Source organism: Lampris incognitus, chromosome 12 (assembly GCF_029633865.1).
Source record: "Lampris incognitus isolate fLamInc1 chromosome 12, fLamInc1.hap2, whole genome shotgun sequence".
NCBI lineage: Eukaryota > Metazoa > Chordata > Actinopteri > Lampriformes > Lampridae > Lampris > Lampris incognitus.
In genome coordinates, this window is record NC_079222.1 from 28,681,431 (window position 1) to 28,707,334 (window position 25,904).

At 41.7% G+C, this 25,904-nt stretch overlaps 1 protein-coding gene across 1 annotated transcript in view; it reads left to right on the plus strand.

Annotated features, from left to right (window-relative positions):
• The window catches only part of LOC130121479 (bone morphogenetic protein 1-like), a 46,856-nt gene that overhangs the window by 6,782 nt on the left and 14,170 nt on the right, over positions 1–25,904 (plus strand). The window contains exons 2-13 of the mRNA XM_056290281.1: positions 2,546–2,659; positions 2,792–2,941; positions 3,599–3,716; positions 4,874–5,052; positions 5,365–5,470; positions 7,526–7,650; positions 12,390–12,505; positions 16,069–16,171; positions 16,410–16,526; positions 19,512–19,657; positions 20,254–20,449; positions 21,633–21,758. Of these exons, the coding sequence (XP_056146256.1) occupies positions 2,546–2,659; positions 2,792–2,941; positions 3,599–3,716; positions 4,874–5,052; positions 5,365–5,470; positions 7,526–7,650; positions 12,390–12,505; positions 16,069–16,171; positions 16,410–16,526; positions 19,512–19,657; positions 20,254–20,449; positions 21,633–21,758 (1,596 nt within the window). The remainder of the gene's footprint in view (positions 1–2,545; positions 2,660–2,791; positions 2,942–3,598; positions 3,717–4,873; positions 5,053–5,364; positions 5,471–7,525; positions 7,651–12,389; positions 12,506–16,068; positions 16,172–16,409; positions 16,527–19,511; positions 19,658–20,253; positions 20,450–21,632; positions 21,759–25,904) is intronic.

The window sequence follows — 25,904 nt, forward strand, 5'->3', positions numbered from 1 at the left end:
ACTGCCTCTGTCAGGGTAGGGGTACAACAAGATATGGAAAACGGCGAAAAAACGGGAGAAGAAACGGGACAACGATGGGGTTGATCAAACAATGGAGAGTAACCTTACTTCAAGCTCATCTGCAGTCTGAAACTGATAATTAAAAAAAGGAACTCAGAACAACCATGGGTCAGAAAAGGCTCTCAGCGCTTTCTCTGATGGCCATCGAGTCTGAGCTTGTGAGCGAGAGAGCTGGATTTGAGGACTTGATCACAGAGCTTGCAAAGAAAAAGTCAAGAAAGAAGAACTTCTAAAGGTAACAGTCATTCCATTATGTTGCCTGTGCACTGAGTAGCATTATCTGTTGTGATTGTGTGTTGCTGTACATTTTGTGGATGAGTTTATTTGATATGCTGTTTTTGGAGTTCTGTGTGACGTTGCCAAGCCCACTTAGTGAGCCTTATTTTGAAACCTGCTTTCAGCTTTGCTCATTATCCAGTCACACTGGATAATGGATGGATGGAAGTAATAGCTGGTGTGCTGTCTGCTCGGGTGGTTTTCCATGAACACAAACATTGCCATAGTCTAGAGTCATGCACTGCCTTGGGATGGTTTAATCCATTGTTTCTTTGTCTTGTGATTTGTGAGTGAAATGGCACAGTACTTGGTCTATTGAACTGTATAGGCATGCTTGCTCAGCTGGACTGGTTATTCAGCCTTTGACCAATAAGTGTGTGATTATGGTCTGGTGGATTTGACATGCCAGGTTGACTGGAAGCTCAAAATAATTAAGGTGGGGTTTAATGGCTGAGGCGTGGTGTTTGTGTGTTGGGGGGGGGGGTGTGAGCTTCAGTGTCCAGGGGCCCCTAGGTACTAATCCAGCCTTGACTAGGTGACATCTTCAGTCTAAACTGACTGCAGGTATCCCCACCCCTTATAAAAAATATAGTTGCATAACGACCAAAACCAACGACCAGTTTCAAATACAAATATGGGTTTGATAATTAATTAGAGCTTCAAATGCTATGTGTACTATTCACAGAGGACTAGGGAATGTTGCAATCACAGCATTGTAAAATGGCGACAGATGTATAACGACTGAAACCAACGACCAGTTTCATATGCAAATATGGGTGTGACCATTCCCAAATCCTCTGTGAATAGTGCACATGGCCTCTGAAACTCTAGTTAATGGTCACACCCATATTTGTACATGAAACTGGTCGTTGGTTTCGGTCATTATGCCACTGTAATGTACTGTATTGCTTATAAGGGGTGGGGATACCTGCAGTCAGTTTAGACTGAAGATGTCACTTAGTTGAGTGATGACATGTATTGGTCAGTAAACGTTATATCCAGATGAACTGATTCAACCTGCTATGGTTTTCTTACCTGGATTATTGAGCATGCATCAAGACATCAGGGAATATCGTTACCATGAAAGGGTCAGCAAGGGCACTCTGACTGGTCTGTGGCTATGCAGCCCCATATGCAGCAAGCTGAGATGCACTGTGTGTTGTGATACCTGTCGATCATAGCCAGCATTAATTTTTGCAATTTGAGCTACACTAGCTCTTCTGTCGATCAGACCAGAGGGGCTAGCCTTCACTCTCCATGTGCATCAATGAGCCTTTGGTGCCCATGACCCTTTCTCCGGTTCAACGGTTGTCCTTCCTTGGATTATTTTTGGTAGGTACTGACCACTCCATACCAGGAATACCCCACAAGACCTGCCATTTTGGAGAGGTTCTGACCCAGTCGTCTAGCCATCACAATTTGGCCTTTGTTAAAGTTGCTCAGGTCGCTTGCCCAGTTTTCCTGCGTCTAACACATCAACTTCAAGAACTGACTGTTCACTTGCTGTCTAATATATCCCACCCCTTGACACATACTTTGTGACAAGATAATCAATGTTATCCACTTACCTAACATTAAAACCAGTGGTTTTCATGTTTTGGCTGATCGGTGTAGTGTGACATGCTTGCTCACTTAGGTTTTTCTGGGCAGTTATTTCAGGTTCGATACATACTGAAAATACTGAACAAACCTGTCATGCCAATGCATATAACCAAACAAGGGAAGGAGATAAACGACGGTTATATTCCCCATGATTTGTTCAGGTGCCACTGTAATGAGATAATCAATGTTATTATATCAGTGGTTTTAATGTTTTGGCTGGTCATATATATATATAACTTTTTTGTCTCTTCCTCAGTATGAATATAATTAGTTTAAATGCATTACTTTTTTATTTTTAAGAATTTTCATTTTGTTTCTCAACTTTCAGATTATTTTTCTAGTTCTCTGAGTACGTTTTTTTTTTCAGAAATGCCCTTTCTCTAATGCTACTAGAATGGATTTTTAGATACTTGAATAATGATATATAATATTCATAAATGCATTGTTAGTATATGTTTGTCTGAACGTTCTTACATGTTAATGTTAAGAACTCCGTCCCTTGTTTGTTTTCAACTTGCTTTTTTTGGGTCTTATTTTCATGTCATTGATATTTAAATTCTTTAAAACCTGTTATCATTTAAATTCATTAAAACTATCTATCTAATAGTTGCCTTTTTGGGAGATATTGCCTTGGATGAAGAAGACGTCCTTGTGTTTGAAGCTGCCCGCAGCGGAGAAACTACACAGCACGCCACACCGACTCTCAACCGAATGGACGCAGGTTGGATTTAAAAAAGTTGGATTTAAAAAGTTCCTGAATTAAGTTTGATTCACATCATAAATACAAAAATGCTGCTGAATGGTAAGTGTCTTAAGAGTGGTTTCTGCTAACTGTTCACTGTATTTGCTACAGTGAACAGTTCCACCTCTAAAGACAACAGCAGGATTAAGGGGACTGCAGGTAGACAGGGTCTGCTTCGTAGGAGGAGGGCCGCCACCTCCAGACCTGAGCGTGTATGGCCGGATGGTGTCATTCCATATATGATCAGCGGCAATTTCAGTGGTGAGTTTTGAGCAAGGAGGAGGAAATTCCTTCACCAGCAGCAGCAGGTACTACATGTTGTCATGTGATCCTTTAAGAGAGATGTATGTTACATCATAGCTAATGTGCTTTTATTAATCAAAAAGAAAATGCAGGGCATCCGGGTAGTGTAGCGGTCTATTCCGTTGCCTACCAACATGAGGATCGCCAGTTCGAATCCCCATGTTACCTCCGGCTTGGTCGTGCCTCCCTACAGACACAATTGGCCGTGTCTGGGGATGAGAAGCCAGATGTGGGTATGTGTCCTGGTTGCTGCACTAGCGCCTCCTCTGGCCAGTCAGGGCGCCTGTTGGGGGGGTGGAACTGGGGAGAATTGCGTGAGCCTCCCATGCACTACTTCCCGTTGGTGCAACTCCTCACTGTCAGGTGAAAAGAAGCGGTTGGCGACTCCACATGTAGTATCAGAGGAGTCATATGCTAGTCTGCAGCCCTCCCTGGATTGGCAGAGGGGGTAGAACAGCAACCGGGATGGCTCGGAAGAGTGGGGTAATTGGATGGGGAGAAAAACGGGGGGAAAAAAAGCAATGTCATGCTCTGTGCACAGTTCTTCGTTGTATTCAGAGAAACAGGTGTAGTTGTTCTTATTTTTTCATCAAAGATAATTTTTTTCTCTTTCAGGCAGTCAGCGAGCCATCTTCCGCCAGGCAATGCGTCACTGGGAAAAGCACACTTGTGTAACATTCATTGAGAGGACTACTGAAGAAAGCTACATAATTTTCACCTACCGACCTTGTGGGTAAGTTCAGTGCTCTCAATGATTTCATGCAAGAAAATGAGTCATTTTGAAGTTTCAGTTAGATATATGTTAATTTAAGGGCAGATGTCCATTAGTTCATTTAGAAAAAGTGTAGCAGATCAACAAAAATGCACGCAGACATGTAAGGAGCCAGTATGCCAACATTTCAAGGCCTTCGGTTCTTCTCAGCAAATTTTCTTTTTGTGGTGGGAGTTGACAAGAGTGTCATTGCTTTTGATAGAATTTAGAAAATAATTTAATAATCCCCTAAAATAATTATTCTTGAAAGCTTTTTTTTTTTTTACATGTAATTACATCAATAGTAACAGGACAGCAGAGGAAGAAACAACTGAAAAATGTAGTCATTTATTAACCTCAATTTTGTATGTTTTAAAAGTCTTTGTGGTCTTTTGAAAGTCTCTATGGGGGCATCCGGGTAGTGTAGCGGTCTATTCCATTGCCTACCAACACGGGGATCGCCACTTCGAATCCCCATGTTACCCCCGGCTTGGTCGGGCGTCCCTACAGACGCAATTGGCTGTGTCTGCGGATAGGAAGCTGGATGTGGGTATGTGTCCTGGTTGCTGCACTAGCGGCTCCTTTGGTCAGTCAGGGCGCCTATTCGGGGGGGAGGGGGAACTGGGGGGAATAGCGTGAGCCTCCCACTTGCTATGTCCCCCTGGTGAAACTCTTCACTGTCAGGTGAAAAGAAGTGGCTGGAGACTCCACATGTATCGGAGGGGGCATGTGGTAGTCTGCAGCCCTCCCTGCATTGGCAGAGGGGGTGGAGCAGTGACTGGGATGGCTTGGAAGAGTGGGGTAATTGACCAAGTGTAATTGGGGAAGAAAAGGGGGGGGAAATCCCTAAAAAAGTCTTTGTGTGATTAGCAAATTAGCAAGATTCACCCTCTCTTCCTTTAGGACCCAGTGAGATCAAATTGCCTCATCTTTTTTTACTGTTGACCCACATTTGCCACGTGCAATACAGTCATTTATTTTCAAAATTAATTGTTTTGATCCACCTTGCTATAAAACTATTTATCACAGCCACAGTTTTCAATTTCATATACATAAAAAAGGAACAAGGGAGCATCATTTTTGGTTGCACAACCTCAAGGTTTGTACCTGATTCTGTGACGTAGTATTACACTCCACAGGTGTTGCTCTTACGTGGGGAGGAGAGGTGGAGGACCTCAGGCTATCTCCATAGGAAAAAACTGTGATAAGTTTGGTATAGTCGTACATGAACTTGGCCATGTGATTGGTTTCTGGCATGAACACACCCGTCCAGACCGTGATGAACATGTGAGCATCATCAGAGACAACATCCAACCAGGTAACGTTTCTGCATTTCTGTACTGTGGCGTCAACTAGGTATACAAAACATGAGTGTGCAAGGATAAACATATGTGTACTTCCAAAAAGGCAACTGTGGCTGATCACAGTCATATTTACACTTTTACTTTTACATTTACAACTTTATATTTACCTGCAGGTCATAAGCCTTACTTCATAAAACACGTAAATCAGCATTTACTAGCATAAGCAAACTTCATTTAAATTGAACTTACCATTGAATGAGATACACACTGAACTTTCTGATGTTTTTAACATCCAGTTTGCTTCCTGACTTTATGTATATCAATAGGACAAGAATACAACTTCTTGAAGATGGAGCCAGGTGAAGTTGATTCCCTTGGAGAGGTGTACGACTTTGACAGCATCATGCATTATGCAAGGAACACATTTTCCAGGTTAGTGTGAAATGTTTGCTTGTACTTAACAGTTGTTTTGCTTTCAGTAGGCTTCCTAATTCCGGCTTCTTTTTTAGGGCAGTACGCTTTTTAGCTTTTTTATTTTCCAGGGAAGGGTTTTACTTGGCAAACATGGTTTCTGCTCCACCATAGTTCACATAGTGTTACACATTCAAAATGGTGGGACACGTGGCAAGAGCTCTGCTACTGATCTCTAAGCAGCACCACTTGGGCTTTTAGTAGTTAAATATTTTGCTCTAGGGTGCCCCATTAGTGCTGTAGGGGAGAGCATTGCTCATTTACTTCCCCTAAATAATTAATTAATGTCAGTCCGTATATTTGCACTGGCAACATTCAGCTCATAGCCCCGCTTCTTTTTTTTTGGTTTGGATTTTTCCCCCTTTTTCTCCCCAATTGTACTTGGACAATTACCCCACTCTTCCGAGCCATCCCGGTCACTGCTCCACCCCCTCTGTCGATCCGGGGAGTGCTGCAGACTACCACACACCTCCTCCAGTACATGTGGAGTCGGATGTAGCGCATGGGAGGATCACACTATTCCCGTCAGTTCCCCCTCCCCCCCGAACAAGCGCCCCGACCGACCAGAGGAGGCGCTAGTGCAGTGGCCAGGACACATACCCACATCTGGCTTCCCACCCGCAGACATGGCCAATTGTGGCTGTAGGGACGCCCGACCAAGCCGGAGGTAACATGAGGATTCGCACTGGCAGTCCCCGTATTGGTAGGCAACGTAATAGACCGCTACGCTACCTGGACACCTATAACCATTAATTCACTGTGACCGTTTTGATGATTAGGTAACCCTATAGTTTATAGGCCATTAATTAGGTAGTAACTGTGAAGAAGTTGCTATGAAATTATGTAGTAATGTGAAGAAATTGGTAAGAAATAACAAAGTAAAATCAGTATAATGATAAGTTGTAGTGGTAGAATTACCAGGAAGTATTGTGTAATTATAGAGTAAAATCAAAGCAAAATAAAGAAGTTTGGTTGGTAATTATATAGGAATTAATCGTTATAGTGAGTGGTATAGCCCACATACAGAGTAAGAGAGGTGGGTTGTTTCTTCATATTGCTATGTCATATCTTAGCAGTTTCTTCACAATTAATGTGTAATTAATGCCCTGTAAATTATAGGGTTACTGATGATTACATAGTATATCCCCAAAGTTTGAAACATTGATTCATCATATTGTTTTGTGTGCTACTCACTGTGCTTTAATAGTGTTTACAATCTTATCTCAATTTAAAAGCTTAAGAAATGACTGGATGTGCTGTTTGAAGGCCTCTGATGTTAAATAATATTATCCTTGTTATTGTTATTTTCATGCTGCGTTAATACCATTACCTCTGGTGGGCTGGTCTTGAACAGCACTGTACTATCCTCTACACGAGGCCCGTGGGAATCCTCAGGGGATTCAGTCTTGATTGTAATATGAATGGTTTCACAGTAGCCTTCTTTTCATTTCTGTCTCGTGCATGTTGTTACGCTGTTGCTTTTTCCGTGTTTTGCTTTTTTACCTCCATCACCACTTTGCCGGTCTGGGTCATGGACGGAAGCCAAGCTAAATAAAAGCCTGCCAGTTTGGCCTTTGTTAAACAATTTGGGCTAGAGTGGCCTTGTTCTCTGGCATTCAAGAGTGGGCTCCACTGAGCCGGCTGGCATAGTGTAAAGCCCTCATTCAGACCGCTCTGTTTGCACATGCTTATCATTCATGGGTGCATCACCATGGGAACTGTCCAAAAATGAGCCCCCAACTCAGAGAGAAAATCAAAAATCGCTAAATCAATTGAGTGTTTTATACAGCAGTACAGTGATAAATACTGGTGCATAATGAGATATCATAGTCTAGACAGTCTTTTATGTGTTAAATTTAGATAAACATTTTTCAGGTAAATATATTGTCCACATCAGGTGCTATTAGGTGATGCTTTCACCTTTTATAAGCAATTATTTCTATATTACAATATTTCTAAGATGGCATTAAACCTGGCTGGGTTCATTAAGCTAAATTTATGGTTTGTATTAAACAGAGGCATTTTCCTGGATACAATCTTACCTCGGTATGATGTCAATGGAGTCAGGCCACCCATTGGACAGAGGACCAGGCTTAGCAAAGGGGACATTGTGCAAGCCCGCAGACTCTACAAATGTGCAAGTAAGAGCATTTGATTAAATAATATACTTTTATTTAATAATTCCAAAACAAATTTTTGCTGAGTGAGTCCTCTGTTTTTTAAAGAAATTTAGGTATTGAAAATCACAGCTAAATATGCCGTAAACAGAGTCATAATTTTACACGTATGTCATCTTTGCCATCTTAAAGTGATGATCTGAAAATTTATTGAATAAACAAATATCTGTTTAGTTACTCCAGTTTCCTCCCACCATCAAAAGACATGACGGTTAGTGTTAATATTAGTGTTAGTGTTAGTTTTATGTTTAATACCCCTGTCTGTTCCCCTTACCAAGGCAATGGAAAGAAGAACTGGAGTTGGTCCCCGGGTGCTGCAGCTGCCCACTGCTCCTATACAATAAGATGGGTTAAATGCAGAGAACTAATTTCATTGTAAGAATACAATTTGTCGTAAGGTATGTTGCGGCAATTATTTAATTCCACTCTGACATTAAATGAGGAGTGAGACAAAAAATCTCTTACAGTATTGTCACACTTTAATATGTTCATGAACAGACGCACAAGCCTAGATGCTTGAATGTGCACCGATCAGTACAGTCTCTCTTGTAGGGCAGTTGTCTGTTCTTCTCCTTACCTCATGTCTTCCAGCTCACATCCCACCAAGGCCATTCCTCCAATTACTGTGTACAGACTTTGCTACACTCTGTGAGTTTCCAACACCCCCCTGCGATCGACCAACAGTTAACTATAGGCCTTTATTTGTTCACATGGAGAATACACCTTATAAGACTACCTTTGTTCTGTTACATATGAACTTTAAGCATCTAGCTAAGCAATATAGACTAAAGTTAAACACGGTATAGGTCATACATGGTCACAGAGTAAAAGTAAACAAACTTCATATGAATTGCTTTCACAGGTGCAATGACAAAATAAAGTGGCTTTCTTTCTTTCTTTCTTTCTTTCTTTCTTTCTTCTTTGTATCATTGACTATGGTCACACAGTCATGATTTTTCTCACTCACAGTTCATCAAAGTCTTTGCTTCTGAAACCATTTGAATGTTAAAAAATAGTGTTGGTACAACACTTACTGCAAAAAAATTAAAGCATCACATATTAATTGTGATAAGAACTAATGCACCAACACCTGGATTCATCAAACACCTACACATGCATCCTGTTCATAGACTTTAGTTCTGCCTTCAACTCCATCAACCTACTCAAACTCTTTACCATACTCTTGGATATGAATATTGACCCAGCCACATGCCACTGGATTTGAAGCTTCATGTGGAATGGGCCAAAGAGGGTGAAGATTAATAACTTAACCTCACATCCTCTTACCCTCAGTACAGGTGCTCCTCAGGGCTGTGTTCTCTCCCCCTGGCTCTTCTCACTTTATACCACCCACTTTACATCCACGGACAGGTCTGTGAAAATAATAAAATACGCAGACAACACAACCATCATAGGCCTCATCTCCAACAATGCTGAAACCCAGTACCGCTCTGAAGAAGACCAAGCTGTCAATCAGTGTGCAAATAACAACCTTTTGCTTAATACTGCCAAAACCCAAGAACTCATTATTGACTTCTGATGAATGCCAAATCCCAAATTACCCATACAAATGAACGGAGACCCCATCACCAACACTGACTGTTTAATTTTTTTGGAGCACACACCAGCAATAACCTGAAGTGGAAAATTAACAGTGAACACATGATTGCAAAAGCTCAACAACGACTTTACTTTCTTATGCAGCTTAAAAAATACTGGATCAAACATCAACTTCCTGTTCTGTTTTACTCAGCCATTATTGAGTCCATCATAACATCTATTGCAGTATGGTATGGCGGCACGGACAGTCATACATGGAAGGAACTGCAGCGGATTGTCCACAAGGCATCCAAAATTTTTGGCAACCCACTCCCCTCAGTTGAATCTCTACATACTCACCGAACTGTAAAGTGAGCAAAGAAGATCATCTCCGACCCCTCACATCCTGCTCATCACCTATTCCAGCTCCTTCTCTCAGGGAGGCGCTACAGGTCACTGTCCTCTAAGACTAAACGCTTCACAAACAGTTTTTTCCCCTAGCTATCAGGACTCCAAATTCCTTCCTATAGTCCCCTCCTCACACACCACTGGCATCATCTCATCATCAGCTGCTTCTCCGGGGTCAGGTCACGGTGGCAGCAAGCTAAGTAGGGCCGTCCCTATCCCCAGCAATGCCCTCCATCTCCTCCTGAGGTATCCCAAGGCATTCCCAGGACAGATTGGACATGTAGACCCTCCAGCGAGTTCTGGGTCTACCCCGGGGTCTTGTCCGAGGTCGATGTGCCCAGAAAACCTCCAAAGGAAGGCACCCAGGCGGCATCCTAATCAGATGCCCGAACCACCTCAACTGGCTCCTTTTGACATGAAGGAGCATCAGCTGTACTCCGAGCTCCCTCTGGATGTCCGAGCTCCTCACCCTATCTCTAAGGTTGAGCCCAGACACCCTATGGAGGAAACTCATTTCAGCCACTTGTATCCGCAGTCTGACCCTTTCGGTCACTACCCAAAGCTTATGACCATAGGTGAGGGTTGGAATGAAGATTGACTGGTAAATTGAGAGCTTTGCTTCTGGCTCAGCTCTCTCTTCACCACAACAATCCAGTACAACGTCCGCATCACTGCTGATGCTGCACCAATCCGTGTGTCAGTCTCCCACTCCATCCTTACTCGTGAACAAGACCCCGAGATACTTGAACTCCTTCACTTGAGGCAACAACTCATGCCCAACTCGGAGGAAGCAATCCACCATTTTCTGGTAGAGAACCATGGCTTCAGACTTGGAGGTGCTGATTCTCATCCCAGCCATTTCACACTCAGCTGCAAACCGCCCCAGTGCATGCCGGAATTCGTGCTCTGATGAAGCCAACAAAACCACATCATCTGCGAAGAGCAGAGAGCAATGCCGAGGTTCCCAAAACAAACACACTCTTCACCTTGGCTGCGCCTTGAGATCCTGTCCATGAATATCACAAACAGAATCGGAAACAAGGGACAACATTGGCAGAGTCCGACACCCACCGAAAACATGTTTGACTTTGTGCTGAGAATGCAGCCACAGCTCTTATTTTGGTTATACAAGGACCGGATGGCTTGTAGCAACTGCCCCGGTACCCCATACTCCTGCAGTACCACCCACAGAGCGCTCCGGGGTACATGGTCATAAGCCTTCTCCAAATCCACAAAACACATGTAGACTGGCTGGTCAAACTCCCATGCCTCCCTCAGCACTTCCACAAGGGTAAAGATTTGGGCCATTGTTCCATGGCCAGCACGGAATCTGCATTGTTCCTCCTGGATCCGAGGTTCGACAATCGGTCGGAGCCTCTTTTCCAGCACCCTAGAGTAGACTTTCCCAGGGAGGCTGAGCAATGTGATGCTCCAATAATTAGAACACACCCTCCGGCATGCACACTCTCATTCACCTAATTGTTGTGCAATGTATGTTTTTTTTTGCTATTGTGTAGCTGTATTGTTCATGATAATATACAGGGTGTCTGCTGTTGTCCATGGATGTATTGTACTGTGGAGGTTACCGTGTACCGAAAATAAATTCCACCAGCCTTGTTGATGTGGCTAATAAAACAATCTATCTATGCATTTTAATTCAGTCAGGAGTGGTTAATCCAACAGAGAAGATAAGTGGAACATCCTGTCTCATGGACCAACTGGAGAGAAGCTCTGTTTGGTCCAACAAAGATGGTCTGTCAACACAAGATGATAATGGACATTTCCTTATTTAGCAAGCAGTGCCCACTAGAGAGAATAGGGTAGAATTTCCTCTCTGGTGGACCAACCAGAGAGACATATCAAAGACGGTCAGCAACTGAAAGATGACCATTTAATGGATAGTGGACTTCAATGCTGTTACAGAGAAAATCTGTATCATAGGAGCAAAGATTTTCCTTGCAAGTGACAACAGCCTAAGGTTACAGCAAGACATGGTCATGGTCAGTTGCGTAAGTGCCAATCTGTTCAAGACCTGACACTGGATGATGCTCCAATAGTTTCAAACATTTTATGGCGTACTTGTGCAGGGTTACAGGTGTTAAAGGTGTTACAAAACTCTTCTGCTGTATGACTAATAGCAAAGCAGGGACAACATGCTGGCATATCGGTATGGATGTTAAAAGCAAACAAATACAGCTACAATTTTTACTTGTGTTTCATTGTGCAATCTGATATGAAGTGAATGTAAAGAGTTCACTTGTTTTAAGTCTGTCACAAATTTAGCGCTAATACCACCACCTTGTCAAGCAAGATTTTTCTCAATGCGTATTCAGCCAAATAAGAGAAGCTACAGCTGCTCGCCCTGTTCTTCATCATTGCGGGATGGAAAATTGACTGCATTTATATAGCACTTTTCCAGCTGCTACAGCCAATCAAAGCACTTTTACAATTAAGCCTCACATTTACCCATTCATACAAACACTCATACATCGATGGGATGTCAGCCATGCGAGGCAACAACCAGCTCATTGGGAGCAATTAGGGGTTATGTGTCTTGCTCAGTGACACCTGGGCAATTTAGCCAGAAGGAGCTGAGGATCAAACCAGCAACCCTTCAGTTGCCAGACATCCTGCTCTACCTTCTTTGCTACTGTCACCCCAATATCAAGGGCGGCCTGGGATATCAGTATAGTGATGGTGTCCCAGTATAGTTAACTGACTGGACCTTACTCATGTTATGATGTGTTGCACAACAGGATGTGGGGAAAGTTTACAAGACAGCAGTGGAAACTTCAGCTCTCCTGGTTTTCCCAGTGGCTATGCAGCCTATTCTCACTGTGTCTGGAAAATTTCTGTCACACCTGGAGAAAAGGTGGGTGAATAACAAATAAGCATCAGGCAAGAAGTGTTATTAACACAAATGCTATGTTAGAGCTATAGTCCTGACAATTATATTTCCTTTGTAACACCTACATTGCCTTGAAAAAAAAGTATTTACCCCTGTCCTGATTTCCTCTATATTTGCACATTTGTCACAGTTAATTGTTTCAGATCTTCATACAAAATGTAAAATAAGATGAATCCGAGTAAACACAAAAATCAGTTTTGACATTATAATTTTACTTATTTAAGGAAAAAGGTTGCTAACACCTACTGACCGTGTGAAAAAGTAATTACCCCCTTAGTTACTCAATCAACAAATTAAACAAATTCTAATTGATTATTATATTCAATTAGAGCAGACACACCCAGGTGTGATTACTGCCAGCCCTGCTGAATCTAAACAGACTTGTATAGACTTTACCATCATTGTGAAGTAGGCTATAAGGTCTCAACAAGCAGCACACTATGTTGCGATCCAAAGAAACTCTGGAAGAGATGAGAAAAAAGGTTGTTGCAATGTATCAGTCTGGAAAGGGTTCCAAAGGCATTTCTAAGGCTCTGGGACTCCAGCAAACCACAGTGAGAGCCATTTTCTCCAAATGGACAAAACTTGGTACTGTGGTGAATCTTGCCAGGAGTGGCCGGCCTACAAAAATTCCTCTAAGGGCGCAGTGACAACTCATCTAGGGAGTCACAAAAACCCCCAGGACCACATCTAAAGAACTGCAGGACTTTTTAGCCTTAGCTAAGCTTGCCGTTCATGATTCGACAATAAGAAAGAGACTGGGCAAAAATGGAATTCATGGGAGAGTTGCACAAACAACTACTAACAAAGAGAAACATTAGTGCTCATGTCACATTTAAAAAAAACAAAAAAGCACATTGACGACCCCCAAGCCTTTTGGAATAATGTTCTGTGGACAAACAAGTCAGAAGTGAAACTTTTTTGAAGACATGGGTCCCATTATGTCAGGCATAAAGCAAACACAGCATTTCACAATAAGAACATCATACCAACAGTCAAACATGGTGGCAGTAGTGTGATGGTGTGAGGATACTTTGTTGCGTTAGGACCTGGAAAACCTGCCATCATTGAAGGAACCATGAATTCTGCTCTATTCCAGAAAATTTGGAGGGAGAATGTCTGGTCATCTGTCCCTGAGCTGAAGCTGAAGTGTAATTGGGTTATGCAGCAGGACAATGATCTAAAACACAAGAGTAAGTCCACCTCAGAATGGCTCAAAAGAAACAAAATTAAGGTTTTGGAGTGGCTAGTCAAAGTGAACCCCAACAAGATGCTGTGGCAGGACTTCAAATGAACAGTTCATGTTCGAAAACTCTCCAATGTTGCTGAATTGCAGCAATTCTGCAATGAAGAGTGGGTCAATTTTGGGCGGTACAGTGGTCCAGTGGTTAGCATTGTTGCCTCACAGCAAGAAGGTCCTGGGTTCGAACCCTGGGGTTGTCCAACCTAGGGGGGGTCATCCCATCCCAGGTCGTCCTCTGTGTGGAGTTTGCATTTTCTCCCTATGTCTGCTGTGGGTTTTCTCCGGGTGCTCCAGTTTCCCCCACCATCAAAAAGACATGCATCCATCCATCCATTAGCCAAACCACTTATCCTCCTCTCAGGATTGTGGGGATGCTGGAGCCTATCCCAGCAGTCATTGGGCGGCAGGCGGGGAGACCTCCTGGACTCCCCGCCTGCCAGTCCAGTAAAAAGACATGCATGCTAGGGTTAATACTCCTGTCTGTGCCCCTGACCGAGGCATGGCAAGACGAACTGTAGTTGGTCCCCAGGCTCTGCACAGTGGCTGCTCACTGCTCCTAGCTACACAACTAGGATGGTTAAATGCAGAGCAAAATTTCCCCACAGGGATTAATAAAGTATATCAAAATAAAATAAAAAATCAAAATCAAAACTCCACCACAGCAATGTGAAAGACTGTTCTCCAATTATAGAAAGCGTTTGGTTGCAATAGTTGCTGCTAAAGGTGGCACGACCAGTTATTAAGTTATTTTTTACATAGGTGATATGGGTATTGGGTAACATTTTTCCTTCAGTAAATGAAATGATAATTTAAAAGCTGTATTTTGTGTTTACTTGTATGAACATCTGAAACCAGTGTGATAAATGTGCAAAACCATAGGAAATCAGGGGGGTAAAATTCTTTTTCACAGCACCGTATGGTCATATGTGATCATCATGTTGGTGTTTGACTGCTGCTATTTCCAAACAGGTTTGAAATAAATGTTTGATGATTGTGCTGTTGTGCCAGCACCTTCGCTACTGTCCCCACAAAAAAAAAACAAAAAAAAACCCAAAGCCTAATATGAACAAAATTTGAAACTAGGTTTTAGCTACTAATGTTATAGTAAATATTAATAACAGTATTCTATAAAATTGGTCTGCTAGTTATCCAAAACAACTTTGGTTCCTTAAACATACCATTGCCTCCTCTATTTTTCTGCATTTAGCTGCATGCATAGACAATGGAATTGGGGGTGCTGCACCCCCCTCCTTACTTTTGAGTGGGGTGAAATAGTTTTCACACTTAATAGCCAAACAAATAAATAAAACAATAATCATGTCTTCGAATTTCAAAACAATCATGAAGTAACTTGTTTTTTTTATGTAAATATAACAAAACATTTCGTGTGTTCATGTAATGCTTTGGCTACTGTTTGAGTTTGTGTCCTGGCCATATTCACACACCTTAGTGTTGTGTAGTTCAGGTAGTAGCTATAGGCAATGGCATGAAAGATCTGGTTCTGTTGCTTTTGTTTCTTTTAAGTTCAGGTCATGGTCACCATATTATTGTATGAATGCAATGGCTAATCAACCCTACCCAGTGTATATTAGCCACCATCTAGGTGATGAGGGAAGTCTGTACAGCGGCTACGCTGCAGATTAGCTTGTTACAGCCTCTAATATCTCCAGTATTGCCAGGCTAAATCTAACCTACTTTTAGCTCAGGCAATTTGATTCAATATGGAAGTTGGCTCTTTTGTAATCGTGTTGCACAGATGTCTTACAAACTGAACTGAATGAAATAAATTAGGCTAAAACTCCTCACTGTCAGGTGAAAAAAAAGCAGCTGGTGACTCCACATGTACTGGAGGAGGCATGTGGGAGTCTGCAGCCCTCCCTGGATTGGCAGAGGGGTGAAGCAGCGTCAGGGACGGCTCGGAAAATAGGGTAATTGGCCAAGTACAATTGGGGAGAAATTGAGGAGAAAAAAAAGGGGGGGGGGTCAAAAAGAAAAAAGAATGAAATCAAGCTAAAGATGTTCACATGGACAAAGACATCAAAAGATCGACCCACAGTCTAAATGTAAATCTTGGTTTAACTAGTAAGTAATTTGTAATTTGTGATGTTGGGCTATACAACTATAATTGACTTGACTTGACCTGACTTAAATAATCAAGTACTATTTAAGTATTGCCTTCATCAGTGTAAGACCAACTCATCACAGTGCATGCGCATTGTAATTCTCACCAGTCCTTTGAACAAGCATTTCATTGAAATGGCGTGTAATTGCGTGTTTCTTGCAGATTGTCCTGAATTTTACGTCCATGGACCTCTTTAGGAGTCATTTGTGCTGGTATGACCATGTGGAGGTTCGAGATGGTTTCTGGAGAAAAGCTCCACTCAAAGGTCTTCATATGAATAACATTTATATCTACACACAGAAAATTATCTCAGACTATTAAAAAAATAGTTACCAAGTGTAAACAAATGTTTAATTTTCACAAGTGGATAATTGCTCTTGTTAGTAGATTAATATGTGAAATATTAGTTCCTGGCTGGCCATTTGCCTTATATTGTAGGTTTATGTTACATTTGTGCTGCTAGTTTAAAGGCATTGTCGTTGTATTTAAATGTATTTCAACAGGGCGATTCTGTGGTGACAAGCTTCCAGAGCCCATCGTCTCATCTGACAGTCGACTGTGGATTGAATTCAGAAGCAGTAGTAACTGGGTGGGCAAAGGCTTTTCTGCAGTCTATGAAGGTACACTAATGCTTGGGGGGCCACAGGTCTGTGTAATACTTATCAGTTCAATATTTTTATTTCAAATTTATAACAGAAAGGGTTGATGAAGTTGTATAGAAAATTATTGTTATTATTGTTATAGTAATCATTATCATCTTCATGATTTTTTGATGTAGTATTCATTTTTATTGTTTAGCTAAATGGTAATGGACTGCATTTTTCAAGGCACACCTCAACATTTTTTTAACCGGATGATCCGAGGATTGAACTGGCAGGCCTTCAGTTACCAAATGACTTGCTGTACAGGGGGTCAGCAAGTCATTTGGTAGCTACTACCACCCCGTTAGTTGATTGATGATATGACATACTATAAAAGTTAAACAATTGATAATTGTAAATGTCGATAATTGGTCAGCAATCATTGTTATTCACATTACATCACATTATCAGCACAATACTTTTAATATCAGATCCTGTTTATTAATCAACTGACAAAAATGATCAAACCTGCTTTTAATATTTAGAGGCAAAAATGTGTGTTGTAAATACCATGTCTATTGGTTAAAATGTTATCTATAAATTTTACCACATATTTGTGTTGCCTTGCAAAATTTGGATGCGCACATTTGATATGCACGAAAAAGGGCCCTTTCATTGATATTTGCATTGTTGGCTTACATAGGATATGTAAATGACTCACAGTGTGGGCCTCCAGGTGGCTTGGCGGTCTATTCCGTTGCCTACCAACACAGGAATCACCGGTTTGAATCCCCGTGTTACTTCCGGCTTGGTCTGGCGTCCCTACAGACACAATTGGCCTTGTCGGCGGGTGGGAAGCTGGATGTGGGTATGTTTCCTGGTTGCTGCACTAGCGCCTCCTCTGGTCAGTCGGAGTGCCTGTTTGGGGGGAGGGGGAACTAGGGGGAATAGCATGATCCTCCCACACGCTATGTCCCCCTGGTGAAACTCCTCACTGTCAGGTGAAAGGAAGCGGCTGACGATGCCACATGTAACAGAGGAGGCATGTGGTAGTCTGCAGGCCTCCCCGGATTGGTAGGGGGGGGTTGGGTGGAGCAGAGACCGGGGTGGCTCAGAAGAGTGGGGTAATTGGCTGGATATAATTGGGGAGAAAAAGGAGGGAAAAAAAAGGACTCACAGTGCTTGATCGTTTACAAGACCACTGTGGATTGTGCTTAAAGCTAGGCAACACTAGATAAGTGAGCAATTTTGACATAACACCCCCCCCCAGAAAAAAAATCTGCTTCTCCCCTCACTCTGCTTCCTCCTGTCCCTCCTGTAACCCCTTCCTCCCAACCAGGGTTCACACGCATGCCTGAGTTTGGCTGACAGGCATTAGGACTGCCCTGTCACAGAGAGCGCCCCTGATTGGTTGACGACTATGGCAGTGGTGAAGTCTCAACCAGTCAGGGGAGCTCAGGTGAGATTTTGAGACCCTGAATACAGATGCAGGGTTAAACACAGAGGCTTGATTTTCTCTGAGACCACTTGAACTACTCATAGTTGTAAGAAAGGTGTGCAATTTTTCATAAATGACATTGAAAGAAAGTTGCCTACCTCAGTTTTAATCATGATCAAGATTTATCAAATAAAATCTCAGTTAGTCTTCAGGTGTAGTTGACCTCCAGAAAAAAGTATTTGCATAACAAAATGAAGAGTGCTGTGCTGAGTTTGAAAAAGAGAGAAAGAAAAAGAAAAAGAAAAAAATAATAAATTATTTAAATTTTAGGAAAACTGAACTGAAGACTGGACACTGAATTGGAAATAAAATCTTAGAAAAACTGAGTTGATTTCTACGGAGAAATGGTCAGAACAAGCCAGTCCAGTACTTGCAGCTGCAGTACCAGCACATCTCCACTACTTACAGTGGCTTCAAGCTGGAAGTAAACCCTAGATCCCTGCATGTAGGTGGGACCAACCGACTCACAGACCAATAAGGATGAAGCTTTGCTTTCTGGCTCCCCCTGTGGAAGTGTTTTAGCCAATGGCCTCTTGTGGAAAAAATACAAATACCTAATTTGTATCTCGGGTAATCTAAACTAGAGAATTGAAAAAATGGGCCCAAAATCTCGATTCTGTATTTATTTGGGGAGCAGGTTTATTGACATTTTGAAATATTGGTTTCAATGTTCTAATTTTCTATTATTGATTTGAAAAAAAGGATATTGAACTGATAAGCATTGCACAGACTGATAGACACCCATTTCTTTTATGTAGCCTATATATTGAGCTCATTTTACAAATAAACATCTCAAAAATTGGAAAGGATATATTAATGGAAGAAATATTAAAAGAAAACAAAAAAAAAACACACATACAAGACACAACTCTGGGCCCTGCTCGGAGCTGCATCCGAAGGGGCAACACCAAAGGCAGTCTGACAGGATGCAGAAATGGGGCAGGCTAAGCTAAGTGCTAACCCATGCAGACCAGCAGTTCCGATAACACTGAGGGCGGTCTGGCGGCAGCCTCGCCTAGTGTTGACTGTGTTTTTGATGTCTTCGTGTGGAGTGCGGGGAGGTGTGTTGAATGTGTCTGGCTCGGTGAGCTAGCGTTGGATCAGCTGGGGGAGCCTGGTCTGCTGTGTCTGGTGGCCCCAGGGACTACAGCCCTGCCTGGAGCTGTGCCCAAAGAGGAAACACCGAGGGCAGTCTGACAGGATGTGGACGCGGGGCAGGCTAAGCTAACTGCTAGCCCATGCAGACCAGCAGTTCCAACAGTCATCCTGGCTGGCGTTCGTTCTCTTGGACAGTGATTTTTTTGTAGTTTGATATGTGTTCTTGTAATTTTTGGATATGTGTTTTTGTCTTTGTGTTGCACTGCTGTGGGCTGGGGAAACGATATTCCATTTATTTTCATGTACACAAATACATTAACACAATGTCATGTACATAAGTACATGAAATAAAATGACAAATAACATATTCCTGATCCTAAGCTGTCTTCCATGTTCCAGTGCATCTCTTTCTCTCTTTTCCTATGAAGCCATCTGTGGTGGAGAGGTGAAGCGGGACAATGCCCAGATCCAGTCTCCCAATTACCCTGATGATTACCAACCCAACAAAATATGTGTGTGGAAAATCACAGTAGCGCAGGATTTCCATGTTGGCCTCTCCTTCCAGTCATTTGAGGTGAAGTCACCCTTGCTTTGTCAGAGTCAGGCAATGTGAAGAAATGGACACTGTCATTTTGGCCCAGTTAATTTGCTTTTCTGTGGCCTTGGTGGTGCATTAACATAGTTAGTTGGCCAGTGCCTACCGACTGGCTCTGTAAAGAGCTGAAAAGATGGTTTCATTTCCAAATTTGGTTTTCTTGACGAATGGTAGAGTAGTTTCTAGCGCTAGAAGCTAACCCTGTCATAACTTTGTCCTCTAAAAACTCAAAACAGCATAAAGGAAGTTTATTTCAACTTCACATTTTTAAAATGGGTCAGCTGAAAAAATGATACAAGGACATATCAAACCACCTCTGGGTCTACCGTGTTCTGATGGAGAAATAAACCCTCACCTTGTCTTGATGTAGTAATCACGGCAATTTGCATATGAATTTGGTCATTGGTACGGCTGTTATGCAACTGTGTTGTTTGTCTAAGGGTGGGGATACCTGCAGTCAGCTGAGACTGAAGAGGTCACTTAGTTGAGTGATGAAACATTTCTGTCAATAAACGTTGTATCCAGATGAACTGATTCAACTTTCTGTCAAAACACCCTCCTTGCCTCCACTTTAGATTGAGCGACATGACAGTTGTGCCTATGACTACCTTGAAGTGAGAGACGGCAGCTCTGAGGTCAGCCCCCTGCTGGGTCACTTCTGTGGCAGTGACAAACCAGATGACATCAAAAGCAGCTCCAATCAGCTGTGGCTGAAGTTTGTGTCTGATGGGTCAATCAACAAAGCTGGGTTTGCTGCCAACGTTTTCAAAGGTTAGTGGTAGTTTTAACATGGACTGCTTATAGTGATGAAAGGCTTTTTTACACAAAAAACCCTTTTCTCGCCACAAGGTAACAAACGCTAGAAAAATAGCTGATTAAAAGGAGAAGCTTCGGTATTATACACTGCAGTGTGTCATTGTCAGACCACTGGAACAGTATATTCAATTTTTCAGCTACTCCAGTGCATGGACAAAATAACCTAATCTCTAATATTCACCACACAAGTAATGAAAGAATACAGATAACAAGCAGAAATGGAAATTCCGAGCGTCTGGGAGGTGTGGCGGTCTATTCCGTTGCCTACCAACACGGGGATCAGCAGTTCGAATCCCCGTGTTACCTCGGGCTTGGTCAGGTGTCCCAACAGACACAATTGGCCATGTCTGCAGGTGGGAAGCCGGATGTGGATATGTGTCCTGGTCGCTGCACTAGCACCTCCTCTGGTCGGTCGGGGCGCCTGTTGGGGGGGGGACTGGGGGGAACAGCGTGATTTTCCCACGCTCTACGTCCCCCTGGAGAAACTCCTCACTGTCAGGTGAAAAGAAGCGGCTGGCGACTCCACATGTATCAGTGGAAGCATGTGGTAGTCTGCAGCCCTTCCTGGATCGGCAGAGCAGCGACCAGGACGGCTTGGAAAATAGGGTAATTGGCCAAGTACAACTGGGGAGAAAAAGAGGGGGGAAAAGCCACAAAAAAAAAAAGACTGGGGTTTGAAGTTGATACACCCAGGGTCTTAAAAAATCTTGACATTTCACAAGTTTTACTTCTCAACAATCAAACATTAAGAGGATAGACATCAACACTAGCACAGTCCAGCAATTAACCATGGTGAGCACCGGTATTACATGAATGAAACAATACAAGTTTACTTGCAAAGATCTCAGTGGGAAAAAAAGCAAAACTCTGGACTATGAACGTAATGCAAGTTTAGCATACAACTTTTACATTCATCTGTTGACTTTTATGTTAAGCTTAAACTGGAATATGTTCTGTGAAATGTCTTAATTTAATGCTGTTTTAACTCAATTCTAGAATTATCAGTTTGGTTTGATTTTTTTTAAATGTTGTATGTTTTTTGCATGTATTGTGCCTATTATTGTAACTATATAAGCACTCTGACTGGTAACTTTTCAGTAAACACTCTAATTCAGTGACTTTGCTGTTTAATTTCTAGAGATGGATGAGTGTGCCAAACCTGACAATGGTCGCTGTGAGCAGCGCTGTTTGAATACTTTGGGCAGCTACAAATGTGCTTGTGATCCTGGCTATGAGCTGGCACCTGACAGACACAGTTGTGAGAGTGAGTATAGTGAGAGCCGACTCGGCCATCCTCAGCACACTTTCCATACTCATACATCTTGCTCAGACTTTTAGACTGAAATGAGACTTATTAACACTACCTGTCTAAAAAAAAAAAAAAAAACTATTATAGAACAAATATCCATGTCCTAACACAGGGGCGTTTCTAGGCATAGGCAACCTAGGTGGTCTAGGTGGTCCACCCCTTGCCCCTTAAAAAAAAAAGTTTTGGGGGAAATTCAATCAATATTTATTTTTAATGATTATAAAATAAAATAAACAACACAGGTATTGAGACTTATTCATTTGTTATGAACGAGATGATGAGAGCAATGTATAGTTGGCTGCATATTAGTGAATATTTTGTGCTATTTTTTATTTATGTTATATGTCATATTTCTTATATTTTTAATTATTTTATAATTTAATAATTGTATAATATTTTAATTTCATAATATATTGTGTAATTTATTTAATAATTTAATAATGTAATAGTTATTTTATGATTTTATAATTTATTTTCTAACATTCTAAGTTTAAATTTTATTTTATATAATATTTGGATAATCTTAATTATTTTATAATAATTTTATAACCGCCAATGTGAAACGCTTTGGGTGTCTAGAAAAGCGGTATATAAATGTAATCCATCCAAGCCGCTTATTCAAATCTCCAGGTTGCGGGATGCTGGAGCCTATCCATTATTATTATTATTAATACTAGTATAACAGCACACAATATGTTGGGTTTTTTGTTCACTTTTTTTGCACACCTGCTGTTGCACTTTTATTTATTTCGTATTTATAATAGTAAAATCAAAAAGTGTTATTTCCCCTGAAGATGGCTTTTTCTTGGGGGGGTGGGGGGTGGGTTGGGGTTGGGTTCGGGTGTGTCTGTGAAGATCCCGGTGCCAGAATGGCCAGAAACGCCACTGTCGTAAGAATTCCAGTTCTACATTTTTAACAAAATAATTTCTATTTTTATAGATTGGCATATAGCAAACTTAGTATTCCTATTTCATTTTAAAAAAATAATAAAATTAATACCTGGTTATCAGCTTTAAGTTCATTGTTATGTTTTCAGACACAAGTCATCTCAAAAGCTACATAATATCAAAAACATAAGGCATCGTCTCTTAAAGCTAAAAAGTTTCTTTTCTTTTCTGCAGTCTATTCATTATGACACACGCACACACAAAAAAAGTCATCCAAAGGACGTGACCAGTGCTCTTCTATAATGGTCTAAGGTGAAGCCAAGGAACAAAGAACAAAGAGGGCGTTGTTGTCAGTAAATTGCAAGGCCTTTCTTCTGATTAATACATTCCCAGCCAGAACATTCAGAAATGATTTAAATTGCACAATACTAGTATAGTCATTACAGATATCACCTTTTAAATGATCTTTGCTCTTAAATTTCAGTCAAGTTGTGTGTATGTGTGTGTGTGTGTGTGTGTGTGTGTGTGTGTGTGTGTGTGTGTGAATGTGTGTGTGTGTGTGTGTGTGTGTGTGTGTGTGTGTGTGTGTGTTTAAGAATAAAGCTGGCATTTGAAATTAATGTTAATGAAAGATTTTGAGAGTTAAGAACATTTTGAGAAAAAAAGTTCAAGAACTCTTTTTCTCTACTTTTTATGAAGTAAAACATCCATTAACAGCAGTATGAGCAGCAGTATGAGCAGCATGCCGTTCGAATAACCAACATATAGTTAGGCTATGTCGAAATTTGGAAGTTGTCTTTTAGACATTTTGAAATTTCGTAACATAAAGGCATGTCAGCATTTTAAAATGACCTTTAAGACGTTTCAACATTTTATAACATATGCTGAAACAACACTGGGGCCATAATAACAAACAACTCATCACACCGTGATGAAGAGTATGACTAGGGGACTTGTTGAGTTCATCTTCTTTCAGCAAAGTCACTAGTTGTTTTGGGTTAAAGAAACTAAAATGTATGGAAAGATGGGGTTGGTTGGTGCAATGAATCCTGGTTCCTGATGTTTCATGTTTATGGGAGTACTGGTGTATGGCAATAGCCACAGGTCCATAAAATCCATTTTGCTTTATGTACTCATTGTAGGCTTAGAGGTGGCTGTGGAATGGTTTAAGGTGTGTTTTTATGACTTGCATTTGGGGTTTTTGACAATACTGAAGCAAGATCTGTATCTATGGTGTGAGATGCACCAAGCTATTGGATTAAAATTTCACAACCATACAACTCAACATAACAGTGGGAATTCAAGTCAGCATGGCCAACGGGATGCCAGCAGTGTGCGCAACAGGTCGAAAATTGATGTCAGAAGTGGGATGGTGAGACCGTGAGGCCATCGGAAGTGTATGCGCCCAGAGGCGTGAGGGAGCTGATATGCTGAAGCACGGGGACTCGCTTCCAGAAGGAGGGGGATAGTGTAACGATCATGGACTCCTAGACTCGCTAGCCCTTGGCTAATGTGTCTGACCCTTTAGTTGACTGGTTAGCGCAGTCGCCTGTAGTCCAGGCTACCCGAGTTCGGTCCCTGGGGTTGTCCAACCATGGGGGGTCATCCCAGGTGATCCTCTGTGTGGAGTTTGCATATTCTTCCCATGTCTGCAGTGGGTTTTCTCCAGGTGCTCCGGTTTCCTCCACCATCAAAAAGACATGCATGTTAGGGTTAACACTCCTGTCTGTGCCCCTGACCAAGGCATGGCAAAACGAAGCGGAGTTTGTACCCGGGTGCTGCATGGCGGCTGCCCACTGCTCCTAGCTACACAGCTAGGATGGGTTACTAGCATACTAGCTAGTATTTTAAGTTCAGATATTGATTGGAGACCATATTTTGAATGCCACATACAAGTCATTTCTGGTATAAAAATATTTCATGATATTGACCTGGTGTCTTTCGCCATACATGCTTATATCTGGCAAACTTTTAGTGAGTGAGTGAGTGAGTGAGTGAGTGAGTGAGTGAGTGAGTGAGTGAGTGAGTGAGTGAGTGAGTGAGTGAGTGAGTGAGTGAGTGAGTGAGTGAGTGAGTGAGTGGCCACATTTTGCAGCGTATAGCCCAGGGCGGCAGTTGTGCGTGTGCTGTGGGAAAAACCAGAGATGGGCAGTATTTCAATTAAATGTATTTAAAATATACATTTAATTACTTTTGAGTATTTTGTAATTTTTTTAAATTTTTTTTGCTGGACCGGAAAAAAATACGATGTGATTTGTAAAAAAAAATACTTTAAGGGCCTGTATTTTTGTATTTAAAATACAGTAAGTCCCTGGGTTACGAATGCCCACACTTATGAACCGACCTCTGTAAAGCCTGCTATTGTGAAAAATCGAGTTACACACAATGGTTCGCACTAATGAGTGGATGGACTACTTTACACGATGCTCAAAACACTGGGCATTTTGGGCAGCTCGTCAGCCTGAGGGAAAACAACACCACGCCACCATCGCTGTTTTACGTCAGATGACATCGTGTAATCATTGTTGTTTTTTGACTTAAATTTTTCGTGTGTTTATCCTCATAATCATGGCTTCAAAGCTTAAATCTGTTGCAAGTGATGGTGATGCATCGAAGAAAAGGAAAACGATCATGACTGAATTGAAAGTTGTAATAATAAAGTGTTCAGAGAGAGGTGAAACGCCAGATGATAGCATTTGAGGAAGAAGGCTGGGACCTGGAAACCCTAGAATCCGAGAAGTTTTTGAAGAAGTTAGCTAAGGTCTTTCATCTCATTGAAGCAGGGGTGGCAAAGTTAGAGGAGCAAGATCCTAGCGCAGAGAGGTTTGCCAAAGTTTACCAGATAGTTACCGACAGTCTCAGCTGCTACATGGCCATTTATAATGAGAAAAAGAAAAGCTCTGTTCAAGCCACCCTTGATGTTTACTTTAAGAAATTGACTTCAGAAGTTAACCTTCACTCTGCAGCAGCAGAATCAGGCTCTGACTCACCAGTAGCAGTATCAATCCCTGATTCTCCAGCACCAAGTCCATCCTCTACAACACAAGGCCCATCCTGTCCAACACCAGGCCCTTCATCCAATTAATAAAGTCATTTTAATTGTTAATTAAGGCTCCTTCCAGTATTCAATAAATCAATTGGAATGAGAGTAAGTGTTTACCTTCAATAATCTTTTCTTTTTTAAGTTTAGGAAATGTCTCTTTAATGTTTTTT